Consider the following 23353-nt stretch of genomic DNA (forward strand, 5'->3'; position numbering starts at 1 on the left):
CATAGTAACTTTCTACGGTCAGGTTCTCTTTTTTGTTGTTTGTTCATTTTTCCAGGCTATTTCTTGACTTTCTTTATGTTAAAGTTGGGTTCTGCTTCTGGTGTGAAGCAAGCAAGTGTCAGGGTTTTTTGTGCATCTGTTTTCAGAGCTAGTTCTCAAGACTTGTAAATTTTCAGTTCTTCTAAGGTGGTATGATCTAAGGAAAAATGTATTTACTATTCTCTTGGCCTGTGTTCTGGTCTGTGAGTAACCACAATCTTTCTTTTCCACCCTGGAACTGTGGTGAGGGTCCCTATTTCCCTGTGGCTGAAAGTTTTGGTGTTCTAGAGCTCCTCCTTGTCCTCAAACTGCAACGCAGATTCACATGTGGGCAATGCAACAGAGTATTGCCCTCAGTGTCAACAAAGGGTTCCATGTAATCTTGTTCTGACCAGTTGTCTGAGTCCCTTACCATCTGTGGACTGAGAGCTCCAGAAGCTGCTACTGCCAATTCAGTTGCCCCCAAGACCTGTTGCTGGCCTGACAAGGCATGACCTGCTGTCTTGATGGCTCACAGCATAGCACCTAGCCTCAAGGAACCTTACTAAGAGAATATAATAGAGTCACACATAAGTAAATATGGAATACACAGAATACACACAGTGAAAGGGGGTCACTAAAGATTGAGGCAATCACAAGAAGCCCCTTGAACAGTATGGCTCTTGAGGTAAACCTTGGTAAGAGTTAGAATAAAGATAAAGAACATTCCATGTATAAAGTCAGCCTATGCAAGGATAATTAGGTGGAAAATGGAGCCTTTCAGTGTTCTTCATTCACCTAGGTCACTTTCCTGTCTTTATAGTGTGTATATGTCAACAGCAAAGACTAATTGCTTGGTGGTATTTTTCAGCTATTTTTGGAAAGCCTCCATCACCCTGCATACAGGAACAATAAGCAGATCAGTTTGGGTAGAGAGTAGAGAGTGAATAGGTTATAAGTGTATAATCAGCCTAGCAAGTCATAATTAGCTAGGATGTGACTCCTAACTGGAGTTATATTGTGGAAGGCTTTAAATTCCACAGAAAGATTTCTTTTTTTTTATTATTAAAGCAATGAGGAGCCACTAAATTTTCTTGAGAAAACATTTGACATAGTCATATCTGTGTTTTAGAAATACAAATTGGCTGTTTGAAGGATGGATGTAAATTCGAATACTGTTTTATTAGTCCAGGTACCTAGACTAAATGGTGCCTAAAATGGACTTTTGTGGTGATGTTGTGAGTAAAGAGAAGGGAATGTATGCAAGAGACACTGAGGGGGTAGAACAAACAAGACTCAGCAGCTGATTAGATAGGGGGATCACTGAGAATGAAGGGTTAAGAATATTTCCTTAGTTGTGAAAGTGGATGAACTCTTGACAAAAATAGGAATATTAGAATTATAGGTGAGTGTTAAGGAAAAAGATGAGCTCTATTTTGGACTCACTGACTTTGATAAACCTATGAAACATCCTGATGGAGATGTTCAGAAGACTGTTATAGGATTGAAGCTCATGGAAGTGATGAGAGATGTTCATGCACATTTGGTCACCTTCTATATAAAGATGAGAGTTGAATCCATGGGAACTGATGAAAGCACAAGGTCAAAGTAGAGAGAGAATAAGAGAGAACCCTGGGTTACATCCATACATGGGAGATGGTGGATGATAAATTGATAAACTATATCATGTAGGAAGACCCATAATAGAACAATGCCATGGAAACCCAGGGAAGAGAGAGTATGCAGAAAGAAAGGATGGTCAGCTGTGTCATATGCTACAGAAAAGTCAAGACAGAGAAGAAGTGAGAAAAGGCTTCTGTATCTAGGAATAAAGAAAGCAAAGGTAACTTAGAGCAGTTTAAATGGTGGGCACAGAAGCCAGCTTACAAAGGGGTCAAGAGGTGAGAAAGTTTAAGCAATAAATATAGACATCTGTTTCTAGGAGTTAGAACATGAAGAGGAGGAGAATTACAGGACAAGACCTTAAAGGGATAGTTGGGTCATGTGAAGCTGTTCCAGATAGGTAAAATTTGCTTGTAGAAAGCAAGAAAGGAACTGGTGGATAAAAAAGGTTAAAATTAGAGAGTTGGGGGAACAATAAAATGGGCAAAATGCCAGAGAAGAAGGGAGAAGTGGTGCTCAGGGCACAAGCAGAGTAGTTGGCATTGGCAAGGAGATCTATCATTCTGTGAGACTGAGGCAAGAGAAGTGAATGGACGATGATGATGAAGTGAATTAAAGGGTGAAATTAATGGGATGAGGGAGCTCAGACAGATAGCCTCAGTTTTTTTTTTCTATAAAGTATGGATGCAGTCCTCTGCTGAGAAGGTGTATGGAGGTAGGGCACAGGTGACTTGAGAATAGAGGGTTTGGAACAGCCACTGTGAGGAAAACTAGAGTTGGTGAAGAAGGAGTAAAAACTGTCATGTGAATGCCCACATAAGATTAGAGAAAAGGGTTGTTGTGTGGCTCAAATAAGATACTTCATAAACATTAAAGTGATGTGAGAATGTCAGTTATTACTAAGGAACCTCAGACTTCTTTGGTGCTTTTCTATTCACCTGCCCCAACCAATTTTTCAAATCTGGACAATTGTTTTCTGTTTCTGTTTTCCTATAAACTGCAAAGATCAAACACATCTGCAGGAAAGGAATAAAGATAGTTTCCTCTGCCTTCTGAGTATACTTAATTATAAATTGTCCTTAGTTCCTTTTCACTTGACTCCAACCTCCCATAGAGAACAATTTTGTCCACAGTTGTAGATTGCCACTTGAAGCTTAATGGGACTGTGATTATTCGGGGAGTTTGCTTCTGTCATTTAGAGATTCTTAATTAGGTGTTTGACAATACACTAAAGGTCATCACTGATGTCTGAACTCAGTCTCTTAGGTACCATGTGAAAATTGGAAGCCTCCTTTCAGATAAGGAGTGCTTGAATTCATCTCTGCTACCATGTACCCCAGTCAATACAGCCTTATTAATGAAGATACAGTTTCACCCATGAAGTGTTCATTACAGCAGAGTCCAAGGTAAATTGTCACTGTCTTCATTTCATTCTAGAATGAAATTCTTGTCCATATTCTCCCCAAATCCGTTTTGATTCAGTTATGAAAAAATTCAAATTAGTAAAGAGAAAGGAATGCATGTAAGAGACACCAAGGAGGCAGAATAGACAAGAATTGTTGACATGAACAGAAAGGAATCCAAGAGTCATTTCTATGGCATTTCAATTCAAAGAACAGGTAAAATTACTGTTACAAAGAAAAATAAAACTTGTTGGTTGAATGGATGAATGAATGAATGAATATATGCATGAATGAACGAATGAATGAATGAATCAATCAATAAATGAAGATACAGGAATCAACAGTTGAGGCTAACATCTGATTTTATCCAAAGCAGTCATGAGTGGATAAGGCTTAAAAATCAAAGAAATCTCAGAAGAAAATGAAAAGAGCCAAGAGAATAATGAAGAGGAAAAAACTAGTGTCACATCTTAGATTCTATATGAGAAAGAATCAGCAGCAGTGTTTTAAATCATTTGTTGTTCAGTTGTTTCAGTTGTGTCTGACTCTTCGTGACCCCATTTGGAATTTTCTTGGCAAAGATATTGGAATAGTTTGCCACTTCCTTTTCCAGTTCATTTGATTGATGAGGAATTGAGGCAGATGGATTAAGTGACTTGCCCAGGGTCACACAGGTAGTAAGTGTCTGAGGCCAGATTTGAACTCATAAAGATGAGTTTTCCCGACTCCAGGTCCAGCACTCTATCCACAGCGATGCCTAGCTGTCAATAGTACTGCTCTGCTACAAGCTAAGTGCTCTTCCTTTTTCTTTTTTCTTTTTAGCTTCAAAATTGTTTTTTAAGTTTATTTTCATTTTTTTAATTATGAACTTTATAAGCAACAAAAAATATGAACATTTCCTAATACAAAAAAAGAACAGAAAAGGGAAATTGTATATGACATTGTGACTGTTGTATATAGCTTGTTTTAAAAATAAATATTCATTTTTTACACAATAGTTCTAATACTACTGTCTCCTGAAGTTTTGTTTTCTACCATGCATTTTTAAATGTTTCATAGGTGCTTTTCCCCTTCTTTATTTTTTGACATTATTACCACTATGCCCTAACTATCACAATAATTCTCCATGACTTCAAAATAACAAAAACTCACCCTTTAAAAAAATAAATGCAGTCAATCAAAACAAATCACATATTGTTCCTTTCTGAAAATGCCCAACTTAAAACATATTCAATTTTTTCTAGAAGTTTTTCTGAGTCTTTTCCTTAGTAGATGCAATTCTTGGGTTTATGAAATGTGGTAACGTTTGATTACTTCTGGTATCATACACACATTTTGTTCCTTTGACCAACTCTTCTATTTTTAAACAAGTGCCAAATAGTTTCAATGATTACTTCATCTAATTTGAGATCCTGTGCTTATAGGCCCCTTCCTTACCCCTTTTTTTCATTATTTTTCTTGAGATTATTCACCCTTTATTTCTCCAAATGAGTTTAGTTAGTATTGTGTTTAGTTGTATAAAATAACCTTTTGGTACTTTGATTGGTATAGCACTGAACTTATCAAATAATATAGGTAGTATTTTAATTTTATGATATTAGTACATTCCAGTCATAAACAATTAATATCTCTCTATTTACAACTGTATTTTTTTCTGCAAAAACTTTTCTGTAGCTATATTTATATAATTCCAGTGTGGGTCTTTTTAGGTAGATTCCTAGATATTTTATATATTCTATGGTCATTGTGGAAGAAATTTTTTCCTACCTCTTTCGTATTTGCTGCTGGGTTGTTTTGGTAGCATACAAAGAAACTGATGGCTTGTGTGTGTTTATTTTAAATCCTCATATCTTACTAAAGTTATTAATTGCTTCAATTAATTTTAATTGAATACCTAGGGTTCACCAAATAATACATCATATCATCTGTAAAACATGATCATTGTATTTCCTCTTTATTTATGATTATTCCCTCGATTTCTTTCTCTTATATTGTTATAGCTAGCATTTCCAGAACTATATCAAATATAACGATGACAATGGGCATTTTTCCTTTACCCTAGATGTCATTTGAAAACCGTGTGTATGCTGGAAAATGTTTAAAAAACCATCTCTCTGAAACAAATGAACAAAAAAAGTACATGCCATGCCTTTAAGTTTAATCTTTACTATTAACATTTTCTTCATCACTTTCTTAACTATAGGAAATCAAACACAGGCTTTGCTAATTCCCAAAATATAAATACTAATTTCAAAAATTTAACAATTAGCTTTAACAAGTCAGTATGAGCTGACTCTAGCATACCACTACCTATAGCATTTGCTCATTACAGATCATATTAGCACTCCATGTTAAATAGATACTGTTTATAATGTCAATTATTTTATTAGTCTGTATATTTTATGTTTTGCAAATATTAATCCATTTCATTTTCCATTTTTCTTGGCATATAAATAGACAAAACAGTTTCTGAAAATGTCCTCAAAGAAAATGACAAAAATGAGATCACATACCAAAACTTTTATTTCCTCTTAATTTCTTGTGAGTTCTCTTCTTTGGTTTTATCCCAGAAGTTTCAGAATGTTATCATATTGTCATTTTTCTTTGATGAGATTATCATTGTTTATATGATTTGTTCTTAGATCTATCAATTATTTAGTATTAAATCAGTTAATATTTAAATTTTGGATTCTTCTTGTCATTGAATGCCCTTGACCAATTATAATTTTTATTGTTGTGGCTTGCAAAGGATAAAATCAATATTTTTGTCCTTCTGAATTTGTTTGAGGTTTTTAGACCCTAGCACATAGTTAATTTTTATAAAAGTACCATCATGCACAGTAGATGATAGATAAATAGACATGCGGACAGATGGATGATATAATATATAGATATGTATATTCCTTTCTATTCCCAGTCAGTAGTCACCAGAGAGGTTTTGTATTTTCTAAAAATGCTTTTCATGTAGCTTAACTTCTTTCTTATTTATCTTTTTTGTTAAATTTTTCTAGTTCTGAAAGGGGCATGCTGAGGTCCCCAGTTATTCAAGTTTTGCTTTTTCTTTTTGTAATTCAATTAGCTTTTCTTTTTAAGTACTTAGGTGCTATACCATTCAGTGAATATACATGTGTGTGTGTGTGTGTGTGTGAGAGAGAGAGAGAGATTACTTCCTTATGACAATATCTTATAGTACAATGTAATTTCCCAGCTTATCTCTTGTATCTATATCTATTTTTACTATTGTCTTGTCTGAGTTTTTTTTCTTTAAAGTCACTTGAGGCACAATAAATTTTGCCCTAGCCTCTCATTGCACATCTGTGAATCTATGTGAATCAAAAAAAGTTGAATTCTGCTTTCTAACCCATACTGCTCCTCTCTATTTTATGGGTGAGTTCATGCTATTTATGTTCACAATTGCGATTATCAATTCCATATGTCTCTTCATCATATGAATCTATAACTGAAATAAACAGTGTGTTCCTATACCTCTGCCCCTCCTCTCTCCACTCAAGCCTCAATCTCTGACTCTTGTACGTTCTTTATTTTTAGTCCCTCCTTTATAATCCATGCTCTGAAACTGATACTTGTCTATCTTGTTTCTATTCCTTCCATTACTCTGGCCTTCTTAAAATCACCTCTTCCCTCTCCCTGTACTTGCTGTTTCCCTATTATTGTTAGTGGAGTGTAAGGTGTGTTCAGGGAAGACTAGCACCTCTGATGTGAGGGCTGCCAAGCCTTTTTCAGGGCTGCTTTCCACCTTTGGTGTCCATCTGATTCACCCAACTCTCAACCTGTGGCTTCAAGAAGCTGTAGCATATGCAACAGTGATATCCCAGGAAAACTTTTTGGCAAATGGGCTAAACCAGGTTGAGAGTAATTGAGAGGTCTCAAACCCTCCAGTGAGTTAGGGAAGGTGTCTATCCCAAGCACGTGAAGACTTCCCCCAGCAGGATGGACAGATGAGAACAAATTTTATCCTTATTCTATCTATTGTCCTTTTCAAGATATGCACTGGAGTATGTAAATGAAAACTGGAATCCTCAACCACCTTAACCAGAAATGTGGAGATGAATTGTATTGTCTACAGACTATATGGGTTGCTGTTACGTGACAAAGGCAAGCAGTTCTGAGCCTTAGTCACCTAGCTGCTCCTCCAGGATTAGTGGGTTTAGGGTATGTGGCATGGAGAGAGAAAATGAATGAGAAAGAGGGTCTCCTGGGCCTTAGCCCACTGACATCTTCTCTGGTCTGAGAGGAGGTCAGGGAGCAGAAAACAGCATAAATCCTTCTGTGTTCTCTTTGAGTTGGGTGAAATAAGGGTCAAAGAGTAGAAGAGAAAGTATATAGCCCCCTCAATGGCTACTCCAGTCCCTCCCCTAAGATTTCATTGCATTTGCTCAAGGCAGTACACAAAAATTTGGATCTGGGCTCTCACTCAATGCCAAGGAATCCCATAAGGTAGCAGCTGCTCTAAGAGGAAAATATTTTCACTGAAGAGATGATTGTAGATAACTTTCCATGCTGATCAGGGTTTTTGTTTTTGTAATTTCTTTCTTTCTAACTTAAGAGGAAGCATGGTATGGAGGCCAAACTGGAAGTCCAGTCAGGAAATGTGGGTTCAAAATTTGCCCTAGACACTTACTTGCTGTATGACTCTGGGCAGTTCAATAAAGTCTTAGTTTCCTCATCCATAAAATGTAGATGATAATACCTGTGTACTTACCTCTCATGGAATTTTGGTGGGAATCAAATGAAATAACATATGTAAAGTGTTACATTAGTGTCAATTATTATTATCATCATCATCATCATCATCATCATCATTATTATTATTAGCCCTCATCTGAGTGAAGAAAACAGTCTGGAAGATAAGCTACTCCTGAGTCATTTGAAACACTTGGAGCAGCTCTTTACAGCCCCAAATGAGGAAGACATAGAACCAGAAGAGTGGAATCCTGGTTACAAGATGCTCCCAAAAAAGAACACATCATATCCCTCAGGAAGTTTGACTCTCCAGCAGTTCAAGAACGCTTTGACTGAACTTCTGGGTTCAGAGTACTGGAATGGCCAAACCGAGTTACTTTTCAACAAGGTACTCTTTTTCAGCCTTTAAAATTATGATCGTCGGGTATTTAGGTGGCGCAGTGGATACAGCACCAGCCCTGCATTCAAGAGGACCTGAGTTGAAATCTGGCCTCAGACACATGATACTCACTAGTTGTGTGACCTTGGGTGAGTCACTTAACTCCAATTGCCTCACCAAATAAATAAATAATAAAATCATCACCATTGATTGGCACTCCTTCCAGTGAAGAATTGAGCATTTGCTCAAAATGGGGGAAGGGAAAAAATTCCTCTGTATTTTGCATTTTTCTGGGAGGAGAAATGGAGCAGTAGCCCCTGGAAATTGTGGCCCAGGTTACCCTGAGAATATGATCTGCCCTACATGCAAGTTCCCATTTTCTTTCTTTCTTTTTATTTTTTGGCTAGGCAATGGGGTTAAGTGACTTGCCAGGGTCACACAGCTACTGTGTCAAGTGTCTGAGGCCACATTTGAACTCAGGTCCTCCCGATTCCAGGACTGGTGCTCTATCCACTGTGCCACCTAGCTGCCCCAAGTGCCCAATTTCTTCCCCCAACCCCTTTCCCTTCTTTTCTCCCACCACTGTTGCTCTTATTTAGTGTTTGGTGACCTGGAGACTGGATCCAGGCCTATACCTAAGCAGCCACAGGTTCTGACTCCAATGACTGTCACCTGGGTTATCAATAAATTCTATAGACAACAGAGCATGCAGTGATCTACCTTCCTAACTCCTACCCTTGTCCTGTTTTAAATCTTTGCTCTGTAATGGACTTGGCTAGACTCAAATCTAAAAAGTATCTCAGCCATGAAATAAAATATTCCTCTCCAGGGGGCCCCTGGGTCTTAGGAACTCTAGGAAAATATTTGACCTTTTGGGGGTATTTCATCATATCACCCATATACATAAGTGAGCACAAAATGACTATAGATATTTTGATTGTGCATTAAGTGTGTGTGTTTTCTTGTTTCTAAAGATTCACACGGCCCATGACAATATTGTGGACTGGAGTGAGTTCTGTACACATTTGCTACTCCAATACAGAAAGAGAGATGATTCAGAAAAATCCAAGGACATTTTCTTTCAGGGGAAGCCCTTGATCCGACAATGTTCACAGAACCGGGTGAGCATGAAGCTGCATTAACAGGCCAAAGGTTAAGCTAGCTACTCAAGGCCTACCAGTGGAAGATGGGGTCCCGTAGGATTAGGAATGGGAGACAATTAAGTTTATTGCCAATACTCTGGGCTGGGTTGGAGGGGGGGATTGTTAGGCAACAGAAAAGAATGTTCAGCCCCTCTTCCGGCTTCCTCCAAGCTGTTTGGGAGTGGTTCTAGTTAACTAGAACATTTGGGGAACTGGCTATTCTAGTCAAACAAAGTTTTCCTTAACTTGCCCTTTGTAGGATATAGGGATTTGGAATGTCTACACAGGGCAAGTAATTGGCAATGTCTCAATACAATTTGGAAGTCTTGTAAAAAGACAGTTTTAACTGAAAACTTTAGCTAAGCAGAATACACCTAGAAGAAGAAAAACTTTTCTCAAGGAGTAGTTTACCAGAAAGAACCCTAGACTGAGTTTAAAGGCCTGGATGGCATCTGTCCTTAACTTAATGTGTCACCTTGAACAAGTCATTTAACCTCTTCAGGCCCAGGTTTCTTCATCCACAAAATGATTAGATAAGATAGATGATCTCTAAGATAATAATAATAGCTAACACATATAATACCTACTATGTGCCAGGTACTGTGCTAAGCTCTTTACAAACTTCATCTCATGGGATCCTCACAACCACTCTGTGAGGTAGGTGCTACTTTTATCCGCAGTTGAGAAAACTGAAGCAAAAAGAGGTTGTGACTTACCTAAGGTCACACAGCTAGTACATTTCTGAGAGTAGATTTGAATTCAGGTCATCCTGATTCCAGGCCTGGAGCTCTATCACTGTACACAGCTAAATAGCAAAAAGATTCAGAAATCCTCGAGAAAACAAAAATAAAACAAAATATTAAAGCAACTGAAAAACATTCAATATAATTGATGACAAAATTGCATGATATATATCTTAACTAGGAGAGTAACCTATACAGTCTGAAATATCTTTTCGCTTGAAACAGGGGAGTTTAACTGGGGTGCATGAATTTTTCAAAAAATGTTTTGATAATTGTATTTAGATATACTTGTTCTTTCCTTTAATTCTATGTGTTTTATTTTATTCACTTAAAAACATTATTCTGAACAGGGTTCTATACGTTTCACCTTCACATAGGGCAAATAATTGGCAATGTCAATACTAGAATCATGCTAGAGGGGTCTATGACACAAAAAAGGTTAAGAGCCCCTGTTTAAAGATCAGAAAGGTAGAGAGCCTCAGAAGTTATTGGAAAATTAGAAGCTTAATATGTTAAGAATGTAGTATAGTAGGAAGCTTGTTGTCTCTAGAATCAGAGGACCTGAATTCAAATCTCACTTCTACTACGTACTGTCTACATGACCTTAAGTAAGTTACTTAACCTCTCCCTGGGCAACCCTTTCCTCATCTGTAAAATGATTTGGCCTTTAAGGTCCCTAATAAATCTAGAACCATGATCCCATAACACTACATTCTATAAGCTCTAGACTCCTAATAAGAAACATTTTTATACTTCTTTGTAGGATTCCAGCTAAACTATAGGTTGGACTTTGTAGAAAACTGGATTTGAAGCCAGCCATTTGGGGAGTCAAAAGACTATATAATAAATATATCAGACATCTGGTTGAAGGGGTTATGGCATTTTCTCAAAGGCTTGCTTCTGTTTTAATGGAATCCTGGGTGAGAAGACTGAGGGAAAAGGAGTGAAAGGGCAGGGGGAAGGAGAAAAGAGGCAGGAGAAATGTTTTAGTGTCACTGTCCTCCATCCCCAGGAGTTCTCAACCGGTCATTATTTACATTGAAGTGTTAAGTGACAATTAGGTGTTGTCTGTCTAACATGCTGGGGCTTTCTTCCAGAGATCCCAATCCATAAAGCATCACTGGAAGAAAATTGAAGTTTAAATATGTCCCTTTGTTTCTTGGAAAAGCTTCAAGTCACTAAATGCCAGTCTTCAATAAGCATTCACCAAATACCTACTAGGTGTTAGACATTTGGGGATACAAATAAAGTTTTTAAAAATAGTCCCTATTCTCAAGATATAATGGGGGAAACAACAAAAAAACTTACTATATACAAACAAATTATATGCATAAATTGAATAAATTGTGCACAATTGAATATGGATAAATTGAAGATAATCTCAGAAGAAAGACATTAAGATTAGGGAGAACCTAGCCTTATGAGATCTCAAACTGTATTACAAAGAGGTAATCATCAAAACAATCTGGTACTGGCTAAGAAATAGAATGGTGGATCAGTGGAATAGGTTGGGTATATAATACAAGGTAATGATCATAGTAATCTAGTGTGTGATAAATGCAAAGGTCTCAGTTTTTGGAACAAGAACTTACTTTTTGACAAAAACTGCTGGGAAAAACTGGAAAGCAGTATAGCAGAAACTAGGTATAGACAAACATCTCACACTGTATACCAAGATAAGGTCAAAGTGAGTATTTGATTTAGACATAAAGGTGATACCATAAGCAAATCAGGGAATCATGAAATAGTTTATCTGTCAGATCTATGGATAAGGGAAGAATTGATGACCAAACAAGAGATAGAAAGTATTATGGAATGTAAAATGGATAATTTTGATTACATTAAATTAAAAAGATTTTGCACAAACAAAACTAGTGCAACCAAGATTAAAAGGAAAGCAGAAAACCGGGGGAAATTTTTATAGAAAGTTTCTCTGATAAAGACCTCATTTCTCAAATATATGTATAGAGAACTGAGTCAAACATATATAAGTATGAGTCATTCCACAGTTGATTAATGGTCAAAGGATATGAACAGGCAGGTTTTAGATGAAGTAATCAAAACTATAGTCACTTGAAAAAATGCTCTAGATCACTATTGATTAGAGGAATGCAAATTAAAACAGCTCTGAGGTACCATTCAATACCTACCAAATTGGCTAATATGACAAAAAAGGAAAATGACAAATGTTGGAGGGGATGTGGGAAAATTGGGACAATAAAGCACTGTTGGTAGAGTTGTAACTGATTCAACCAATCTGAGAGCAATTTGGAACTATATCCAAAAGCCAATAAAACTGTGCAGACCCTTTGACCCTGCAATACCACTACTAGGTCTGTATCCCAAAGAAATATAAAACAAAAAGGAAAAGGACTTATATGTACAAAAATATTTATAACAGCTCTTTTTGTGATGGTGAAGAATTGAGGAGATTCCCATCAATTGGGGAATTGCTGAACAAGTTGTGATATATGATTGTGATGAAATACTATTCTGCTATAAAAAATGTTGAGCAGTATGTTCTCATAAAAATCTAGAAAAACTTACATGAACAGTTGCAAAATGAAGTGAGCAAAACAGGAGAACATTGTACATAATAACAGCAATTTTATGCAATGATAAACCGTGAATAACTTACCTATTCTCAACAATACAGAGATCCAAGACAACTCTAAAGAACTTAAGATGAAAAATACTATCTGCCCCCAGAGAAAGAACTGCTGGAGTCTGGATGCAGATTGAAGCATATTTTTTTAACTTTGCTCTTTTCATGTTTTTTTTTTGGTCTGTGTTTTCTTTCACAACATAACTAATATGGAAATATGTTTTTTTATGACTGCACATGTATAACCTATACAAAATTGATAGTTTTCTCAATAAGAGGGGAGGAGAGGGAGAAAGGGAAAGAATTAGAACTCAAAATTAAAAAAAAACAAATGTTAAAAATTGTTTTTACATGTAATTGGAAAAAATAAAATATTTCTAAAAGAATGTTAAGGAGAGCTGGAGAAGGCTTTTTGCAGAAAGTTGGACTTTAACTGAGACTTGAAGGAAGTCAGGAGGTGGAGATGAGGAGGGAGAGAGTTCCAGGCATGAGAGGCAGTCAGTGAAAGTAATGCCCAGTCAGAAAATGGAGTATAGTGTGCAAGGAATAGCAAAAAGGTATGGTTCCCCAAGTGCAATACAGACTATCTCCTGTTTGATTCTAAGCCTGCTTCATTGTCTTCCTACAGTGTCTATAAAAGACATGTACTAATAGACCAGTTCTATGGGCTGTCCATCTAAATGCATATTTAAGCATTCTTCATTTGTATATTTTTTGTTTGTTTTTTTCCTGTGTGGATAGTTTGACTAGATGCTAATTAAGTAGAAGACTTCTTAAAAGTTGTATTTCTCCATATTTTACTCTTAACTTGTATTGGTAACTAATGGCAAGTTAATATTTGTGCTTGTTATTTAACAGATTTGTTGAGAATGGTTTGCCATTTCCTTCTCCAGCTCATTTTACAGATGAGGAAACTGAGGCAAAAAGGGCTAAATGACTTGCTCAGGGTCACATAGCTAATAAGTATCTGAGACAGGGGCAGTTAGGTGGCACAATGGATAGAGCACTAGTTCTGGAGTCAGGAGGACCTGAGTTCACATCTAGGCCTCAAACATTTACTAGCTGTGTGACCCTGGGTAAGTCACTTGACCCTGATTGCTTCCCCCCTACCCTAAAATAAATAAATAAGTATCTGAAAGCAGATGTGAACTCAGGTACTCCAGACTCTAAGGCTAGCACTCTATTCACTGTACCACCTAGCTGCCCAATAGATTAATTTTTTTAAAAAAGTATAATTGGCAGGAATACTTTATATTTTCTTTATCTTAGTAATTTTACCCTGAGGCAATGGCATGTCTAGACCATAGTTCTATGCAGCCATAATCCAAATATCATAACTCTCATGGGGACAGCTCCTTCAACTGAAAATAGCTTCTGGAGCATTATCCTTAAGATATCAGTTCTGGTATCTCAGAAAAGTCACAATAATCATAACATCCTAGTCATAGAACAGACCTTAATCTTATAATTCTGCCTCACCTTCACTGGTAGTATCACATTTCAAGGCAGCATTGGATAATTTCAGCGATACATAGAACTCTTTGCATGGAAACTCTCTGCTGACCTAGACTGGCCACATCTCTGTAATTCATCATCTTAGATAGTTGCCTGAGAGGTTAAGTGACTGCCTTTTCCATGGTTACACACCTAGTATATGTCAGGGGCAGAACTTGAACCAGATCTCTATGACTCCAAGATCAGTCCTCTGTTTTGGGGGGGGGGGGGTTTTGAGGCATTTAGAGTTAAATGACTTACCCAGGGTCACACAGCTAGCAAAAAGTCAAGTCCTCCTGACTTCAGAGCTGGTGCTCTATCCATTGCACCACCTACCTTTACCATTTCACTACATTGCCTCTCTTAACAAACCACTTTTTTTAAAAAAGAAAAATGACCTAAAAGATATGGTCTAAAATAACCAGGTATGGTTTTAAACCATATCTGGTTATTGGCATAGTGAATTCCCCTGCAGGAAACTCTCCACTACTGTCAATGGGGATATGGTCTGCAATTTGAAGCTTTCACAAATTGCCTAGGGTACTGAAAGATTAAAGTAATGCCCAAGGTCACAAAGCCAGTAGATGTCAGAGGTGGAGACTTGAACCCATGCCTTCCTGACTCAAGACCAGCTTTTTGACCCTGCTGTCTTGCTGTTCTTAAATACCACATAACAGTAACTAACTAAATAGTATTATATTTGATTTAACCTCTTCAAATAAATAGTATATAAGACAATAAATCCTGAAGTAACCTTAAAAGTTGTTGTAAACAACTTCACCACATGAAAGGACTGACCTATAGATTAGTTCCACAGAAAACACATGATCCCCTCTTAGTATGATCCTGTTCTCTTCCCTTTTTCTCAGCAAGAGCCAACCACTCGGATCTTGGCCATCTTTTCTCCTTCTACTTCACACTCATTTGTGACTGTCAGCAAAGGAGGAATTCTCAGTTTCTGGGACAATAACCTGAAGCTCCAGAAGACATATGAGGTGATGATCCCAGTGTGAGAGCTACAAGGGTACAAAATCTCTAGGTTATACATTCCAAGAGGGGATTTCTGGTGCCTGCTTGTAGCAAAAGTGTTAAGGGAAATACAAATTTTAAAGAGTTAGTTTTCAGAGGCCAACAGTACGTGCAACTGATAAAGGGTTTGATGACTGTCCTTTCTACTTTTGCTAACTATACTTATATTCAGACATCACAAACATGCACAAACAGTATAAACTCACACACACTGGGAAAGCAGTTCATTTGGTATGAAACGTAATATGAACTAACCCTTTCTATAGTATTGAGAGAAAAAAGAAAGGAATGAGCATTTATTAGTACCTACTATGTGCTAGGCACTATGCTCAGTAGTTTTGATTCTCACAACAGTCCTATGAGGTAGTTACTATTATCCTCATTTTACAATTACAGAAACTTAACTGAGGCAAACAGAAGTTAAGTGACTTATCCAGGGTCACACAGCTAGTGTCTGAGGCCGGATGTGAATTCAGTGCTTCCTAACTCCAGACCCACTGCTCTGTCCTCTGCGCCACCTGACTGGCTAAAACTAAAAGACTAAAACTCTTGTTAGAAGCTAACAATTCTACATCAAAGTTTTTTATCTATTTAGTTTGTATGTTTCAAGGGCCATGATTTGATCTTTAATGTAGCTAAACCTATGTAATATTGAGGCATATTATATCAAAATTCTAGTATATCTGCTACATAAAGAGTTGTTACTTTCCAAGATACATAGCACAGGACCTACTTTCTAAAGATTTCCATCTTTTCACTCCCGAATCTATGATCTTCCTTTTGGTAGAGGGAAAAGGAATTTTGTTCTAAGAGGCATTTTTCCACTTAATGTAAGGAAATGTTTCATAACAATTAGAGCTGTCCAAAAGTGGAATGGGCCTCTTCAGGAGGTATTGGGTTTCACCTTCATCCGAGGTCTTCAAAGTGAGGCTGGTTGACTTCTTCTCAAGGATGCTCATGAAGGGTGGGAGGGGCTTCTTAGCAAGATGCAGATTGGATTAGCAAGCCCATGAATTCAGTCCCAGCACTGACATTCTGTAGGTCTGAATCAACTGCATTGGATGATGGACTCTGGTCCTGGAATTGCTTCTGAGCAGCTCAGGGTGGCACCAGAGCCCCACTTTTGAGATCTCTGTTTCCTAGCCTTGTTTCCTAACAGATGTCAGCAGATGTTGTTGAGGCTCCAACAGGAAAGAAGAAGATTAAAGTTTGGACAACAGATGCTGTCTACATGCCTAATGTTCATAAAATTGCCGTTGCTACAACCAGCAGAAAAATGTACTTTTTTGAGGTGTCTCTGGGCCCCATCTTTGAAGATTTCCATCTATTTGGTAGGATTTAACACCCTGAACAGCCTACATTTACAATAGCTTATGTTTATTTAATGGTCTAAAGTTCATAGTGCAATACCCTTGCAAGGTAAATATCAGAAATTTATGTAGGGATATGGATTTTAAAGCGAGAAATAACTTTACAGGTCATTGAGTTCAACTTCATTTTAAAGAAGAAAAAAATGAGGCCAAGAGAGCTCAGGTATCTTGTTCATATTCACACAGGGAATAAATGGTAGAAATAATATTCAACCTTAATCTTCTGACTGTTAATCTTTATTAGTCCCATTTTGGAAATAAGAAAACTGAGGCTCAAAGAACTTGCATATAATCACATGGCCAGTAAGTGAGAGAGCTGGAATACAAACCCAAGTTTTCTGACAAATAATTGTTTGCCACACAATCCAAAGAATGAGTTTATTACAGACAAATTGGAAAGAACACCATTCTCATTGAAGATGGCCTGACAAATTGTTGGTTTTTACTTATAAGTCTGATTATCTTTCCACTTTTTTTAGCTATGTACCCTTGAGTAAATCATTTAACTTCTGTCTACTTCAGTTTCTTCATCTGTAAAATGGGAATAATTATAATACTTAACTCCCAGGATTGTTGTGAGATTAAAATAAGGCAATATTTGTAAAGTACTTTGCAAACTTTAAAGGTCTATGTAAATAGTATGTATTATGTATTTGGACAGCTAGATGGCATAGTGGATAGAGCTCCTGGCCTGGAATCAGGAAGATCTGAGTTCAAATTCACCCTCAGACACTTACTACTTGTGTGACCCTGGGCAAGTCACTTAACCATGTTTGCCTCAATTTCTTCACCTGTAAAACAAACTGGAGAAGGAAATGGCAAACCACTGCAGCATCTTTGCCAGGAAAACTCCAAATGGGGTCACATAGAGTCAAACACAATTAAACAAAAACAAATTGTTTCTTTGTTTATTTTAAGCATTAATGGGATCCTGATTTAAGTCAACCTCCCTACCCCATTATTACAAATATATGTCTATATCTTGGTACTGGTACAAAGTTCATTGCTTGCCCTATTCCCCAAGGGTCTGACTGTTGTTCTATAATTGTCCTGGAATAGTGTCTTCCTATTTCCCATTTAAGAGGACTGAGTGAACCTCTCTGAGAATGATGGTTGTAAAGGATCTATTCAGTATCTAGGCAGTAGCCACAGAATGAAAAGAGGTATAGATAGGTCACAATCTGCTCCAGTGGAGAGAAGACCTCCAACAGTGAGATCATGGATCCACTCAAGTATAGAAGTACCTTCTTCAAAACAGAGTACTTGTAGCTTTAACCAACAGAAGATGGTACTGCCCATTACCTGAGCCTGTTCAACATAAGGACCTGGTAATGCCATTCTCACTTCAATGTTTGAAAAAAACAAAAACGTAAAGTTCCTCTGGCTTTCAAAGCACTAGCTACTCATATTCTCTTAGCTCCATCTCTTTCCTTGCGGGCAGCATTTGTCTAGGAGCAAGATATATATGGACTTATCCAATTAGAAGCTTGCAGTTTGTGATGCCCCCAGCCTCCAAGAGACTATACCTTTTTCCCCTTCACTGTTGCATTTTAGTAGAGTTGATCACAACAGTAAGGCTTAAGGGAGTCAATCACATAAGCTTGTATTTGTTTATTCATATCACTAATTAATGTTAGCAAGTAATAAGCATTCAAGAGTAACTGTGGCTGGGAAATATATTTCTCTGAAGCCAACCTGATGACAAGATTCTCTTAACGAGGCCAGTCCTTTGATTACTGTTGCCAAACTTATATCTGAAGCCTTTCTAATTTATTAATATATGCCAGGGCTTACACCCCACTGTTGTAGTCATTGAGAAGAATACCATGATGTTGCATTGGAAGAATACTTTACTGAAGAATCATCTATTTCATTAGATGGGAGAAAGTGATCTAGGCTTGATATTATGAGAAAATATTTGGACTAGGAGGCAAAAAATGAGTTCTAGTCTTGGCTCTGGTGCTAATTCACTCTGTGGCCTTGGGTAAGTCACTTCATCTCTGAGTCTCAGTTTCCCCATCTCTAAAAGTAGGGGTTAACTATGGTGACTATTCTATGACCTTTCTTAGTCAAAGCTATCCAGTTGCCCAATATTAGACCTTTTTGTCCAGTGTGGTAACTTCCAGCCTATACTACTTTTTCCCTCCATGCACAGTGTTATCTATGTAAAGAGGTCATTTGTTTTTGACTTTTAACCTTAATCAATACATGTGTAGGTGTATAATTGCAAATATATATAATATGTACATGTGTGTATGTGTATGTGTATGTATATGTATATATAGACACTTGTTTCTTTGTTTCTACAGCCCTGAACTACATTCCAACATCAGTATTTTACTGGTATAATACAGAAGTAAGTATGAGAAATATCTGCTATATAAACTGGGTTAGAATGTAACCATGTTACATGATCTTATACGGTAGTATCCATGTTTTAATATGAAAATATTTACTTCAAAATTTATCTGAAGCTTTCAGGGTTATCTTCTGGGGGAAAAAATATTCAGAGCTAAAACAGAAAGTTAAGAGTTGACCTGTGCATGGCAGGTTCCTTGAATCTGTAATTAATGAAATCTGGATTGAAATCCCATCTTTCATTTGCTCAGAATGGTATACAAATCTATTTTAACAATTATAACCTTAAAGATATGTGATAGTCAAATAACCAGGTTCTTCTTCAACTTGGAAACCAGGCCAAGAGAGGTTAAGTTACTTGCCTGGAGTCATGCACTAATAAATCTCTGATGTAGTGAAGGTCCCTGCCAATGATCAAGTGGTGAATGAGCAAAGCAGGGGAGAGGTCTCAGGTCCTGAGTTCCCCAAATGATGCAGTTACTGACCCTCTGAGAAGTTTGACCATAGTAAGAATAACCTTGGGGGATACCTGCTATCTCCTGGTGGAAGCAGCTGAGAGAATGATTTTAATCCAAACATGAATTTTATTCCTTGAACTCCTGGATTTTCTTTGGGAGTTGCCTACATGAAAATGTTGAAACCAAACTCAATTTCTGTTCCTGGCTTGGCCTGCCTATAGACCAATGAAGTGTTGGGTTATTGGATCTGAGCCTAGTACAGGCATTATGCCTAGAGGGCAGTTGTTTTTAAATGCATTTAGTTTATTTCTTTTACCATTGAAAAATGCTTCTCATAGCCTCTGGGAGTATGATAAAACCTATTCTGCCAATTTCTTTCTTTGTCTCTCCACGAAGTACCTGTTAGTCATCCTTCCCTTTAATTGCTACTCCCTTCTTTCTTCTCCTTTTACAAGAATATTCGTCAAGATTATAATGATTCAGCTTCTCCAGAAATAAGCCCACTCATTGGTTGCTAGACAAGCACCCCACATTTAGAGTATTAATAATCAAATTGCCTTGATTTATAGAGGACCTAAAAAAGTGCATGAATCTTAGGACCATCTGACCCTTTTGCAAAATCCTGCTCTAGTGCCTCAAATGGTGTAGAGGTGACACTAGGGTCTCATTAGCTATGCCAGTGGCACATAGGGTCTGGCAGGTTCTACCATGCTGGAAAGCTTTGAGAACAATCCCAGAAACAGACCAGATCTGTTAACTAAGTTGGACAGTCTCATTACCAGTAGTATGGTGACATAGAGATGGATTATTTGGCCATAGCAGTCCCTAAAATAAAGAAGAATACAAAGTGGACCTTAGTTCTGTGTACCCCCCCCCGTGACAATGGAAAAGAGGGGGGCAGGTAGAGACTTCTAAACTATATGGACTGAAGAACTCTCAAAATATAGAGAACAAGAATAAATCAAAACCACATGGGAATAAAATGAGGCATATTCCATATTCCTTATGCCCTGTCTACTGATGGAATTGTCACAGAAGCTACATTTTTTTTTTACTCACATCAGCATAAGGAGCTCCCAGTGAAGAACTTCCTCTATCAATGCAGATAGTACCTTCTTCGAAACTTACAGTCTTAGAGTGGGCAGCTAGGTGGTAGCTAGGTGGCACAGTGGATAGAGCACTGACCCTGGAGTCAAGAGGACCTGAGTTCAAATCTGAACTCAGACACATAACACTCACTAGCTGTGTGACTCTGGGCAAGTCACTTAACCCCAATTGCCCCATACACCAAAAAAAAGAAAGAAAGAAAGAAACTTACAGTCTTAGAAAATTGCCTGAGGAGGCACTGAAAGGTTTAAGAGATTTTGGCCCAAGGCAATTCAGCTAGTACAGATCAGAGTAGGGACTTGAACTCACATCTTTCTGACCCTGGGGTCAACTCTCCACCATGCCATGCTAGTTAACCCCAATATTCTTGTTCAATTACAGAAACCAATAATTTTATCCTCCTGCCAAACATTAAGCCTCTAAGAACAGTAATAGGATGGACTTATCCTAGGACAATTTCCATCTGAACCTCAATGATATCAAATAAAAGATGAGAACAAGAATTAATAATATTACTACTAACAATAATACTTTATACTTACATCATACTTTAAAGTTCACAAAGTTCTTAACATTATTTCATTTGATTCTCACAACAATGCTATGAGGTAAGTGGTATTATTATCTGTATTTAGTAGATGAGCTGTCTGAGGCCAAGGGAGGTTAAGTTACTTGCCTGGAGTCACGCACTAATAAATCTCTGATGTGGGACTTTCTGATTCCAACTACAGCACTTTATTCACTGTACCATGCTACCTCTGAAGCAACTTGCCTGAGGTCACATAAGTAACAAATCCAGTATTTGAACCCAGTCCTTTTATTCCAAATCTAGAGTAATTTCTGCTCCTTATTACCTATGTCACATTTGGTAAATTACTTAAACTTTCAGGTCCTCAGTTTCTTCATCTACAGGATAAGAAGATTGGACCAGATGACCTATGGGGTCCCTTCTAGCTCCGAATTAATGTTCTATAAACTGACTTACCCATAATCACACAGCTAAGTGTTATGGGCAAAATTTGAATCCTGATTCCAGGTCTAACACTATAATGATGCCTCTCAGATGCATGTCCTCTTTAACAGTATGGATTAAATAGACCAGATGTTCTGTCTGCCCATGATGACTTCTGTCCTTTCTTATCTGGTCTAAGCATTCAGAAAACCCTGCAGCCATCAGATTCATGCTATCTGCATTTAGAAGAAATTGTTTCTGAATACAACAGAATTCAAATACCATAGCAAGTTTAGGAATATCTTTGGGGGACATCTTAAAGAGGGAGATAAGCTATCTATCTGGAAGTTTATATACAATCCTGCCCCAGAGTCAGAGAGATGACCTCTTATTCCTCCAAGTACCCTCTAGCCCTATGATCCTGGTTTCTAACACTGGTCTCTTTTCTCTTCCCTCATAGTCTGAAGAGAGCTGTTCTGTACTACTATGGGGTGATGACCATGGAGGAGTGAGTGTGCTCAAATTCCTCCACCCCAACAAAAGCTTATATGAAAAATCCTTATTTGAGCAATCTGGGTTCTCTGGCATCTACTTGCAGGTGCGGGAAGTAAAATTGCATGTGTCGTAGAAATAATAATATGCCTCAATTAAAATGTGCAAGGTCAGAGCATAGGATGAAGGGAAAAAGGAAGAGAAAACTCAACCAGCACTCAGGGAGACTTTGAAAGGAGATTGAGGAAGACAAAGCCTTTATTTTGAGTGATATTGGAATCACTAAAGTTAAATCCCATTATAAACGTAACAATGAGAAATTGCCCAATATAAAACTCTACAGGAAATAGCATTAACTAAACCGTGAAATCTAGTGTAGAACAGCTGGCTCGTAACTTTCAAATGTGCATTTGAGAGGAAGCTGCAAAACTAGCTGTGTCCACAACCCATCCATGGAGACTGTCCTTAATACTCTTTCCCAAGAAGACTGGTTTAAGACAACAGCATTAGTTTCTTCCAGTCATCTTAATACACAAAAGGCTGCATGGAGGTCTAATTAGGAGTGGGTGAATAATAATATGTGGAAACAACCCAAACTCATCATGATCACCATAGTGCTCTGCACACATTAAGCACTTAATGTTTGTCATATTAAATTGTTGCATTAACTGAGTCAAACTCAACTCACATTTCTATGATTCTCAAAGGTTTACAAATTGTTTCCCTCAGAGCAACCATATAAGTTAGGTAGTGCAAGTGATTGATGTAGACAGTTCCCAAAGCAGAAACTCTCTTCACCACTGCAAGTCAGCAACTTGTCTGTAAAGTAGTATCATAAAAGTCTTGCCTGAGGCACTGAAATGTTAAGTGATTTGCACATGGTCTCACAGCTTAAGTGTCCCTGACTCCCAAACCAATAATTGTCTCTCTAATACATCATACTGTTTCTCCATATAAGCATTATAATCTTCATTTATGGATGAGGAAATGGAGACTCAAAAGAAATTACTTGCTTAGTCATATAAGTAGTCATTGCTAGGCTGTGACTTACACTGAGGTTCTTCTTTCCATGAAGGCTCAATGTTTCACAAAAAGCGCTTTTCTTACAGCAACACTCTGTGATGAGTAGTGCAAAAATTATCCCCATATCACTTATCTGAGGACCAGATAAGTGAAGTGACTTACCTTTGATGACACCATATAATTTCAGAGCTGGGTCTCCTGACTAAATTTAGTATTTATCCCACTATAACATACTGCTGCTCCAAATTATAGATCAACAAGTTTAATCCAAATGAATTCTCTTCTTTGATATTAGGAAAATGTACCATCGTGATCTATTTTGTGTTAGTGGGGCACTGCTTGTCACCTTCAGCTTGGCATAAACCTCATAATATTCCTGCTGGATCATCTATCATTCTAACCTTAAAAACAATCATTTGTTCAGTCAAGTCAAGCCAAGTCATGTCAAGAAGT

The 23353-nt window shown here is 37.5% G+C and overlaps 1 protein-coding gene across 1 annotated transcript in view; it reads left to right on the plus strand.

Annotated features, from left to right (window-relative positions):
* The first annotated feature begins 2970 nt into the window (after positions 1 to 2970).
* Positions 2971 to 23353, plus strand: part of LOC114051177 (WD repeat-containing protein 49-like) — a 77670-nt gene continuing 57287 nt past the window's right edge. Inside the window, 7 exon segments of the mRNA XM_027873392.1 lie at positions 2971 to 3047; positions 7881 to 8136; positions 9102 to 9248; positions 14981 to 15106; positions 16300 to 16471; positions 18820 to 18866; positions 21846 to 21983. Coding sequence (XP_027729193.1) covers positions 2971 to 3047; positions 7881 to 8136; positions 9102 to 9248; positions 14981 to 15106; positions 16300 to 16471; positions 18820 to 18866; positions 21846 to 21983 — 963 coding nt within the window.

The sequence above is a fragment of the Vombatus ursinus genome, unplaced genomic scaffold, assembly GCF_900497805.2.
Source record: "Vombatus ursinus unplaced genomic scaffold, bare-nosed wombat genome assembly UNPS02014801.1, whole genome shotgun sequence".
Taxonomy (NCBI): domain Eukaryota; kingdom Metazoa; phylum Chordata; class Mammalia; order Diprotodontia; family Vombatidae; genus Vombatus; species Vombatus ursinus.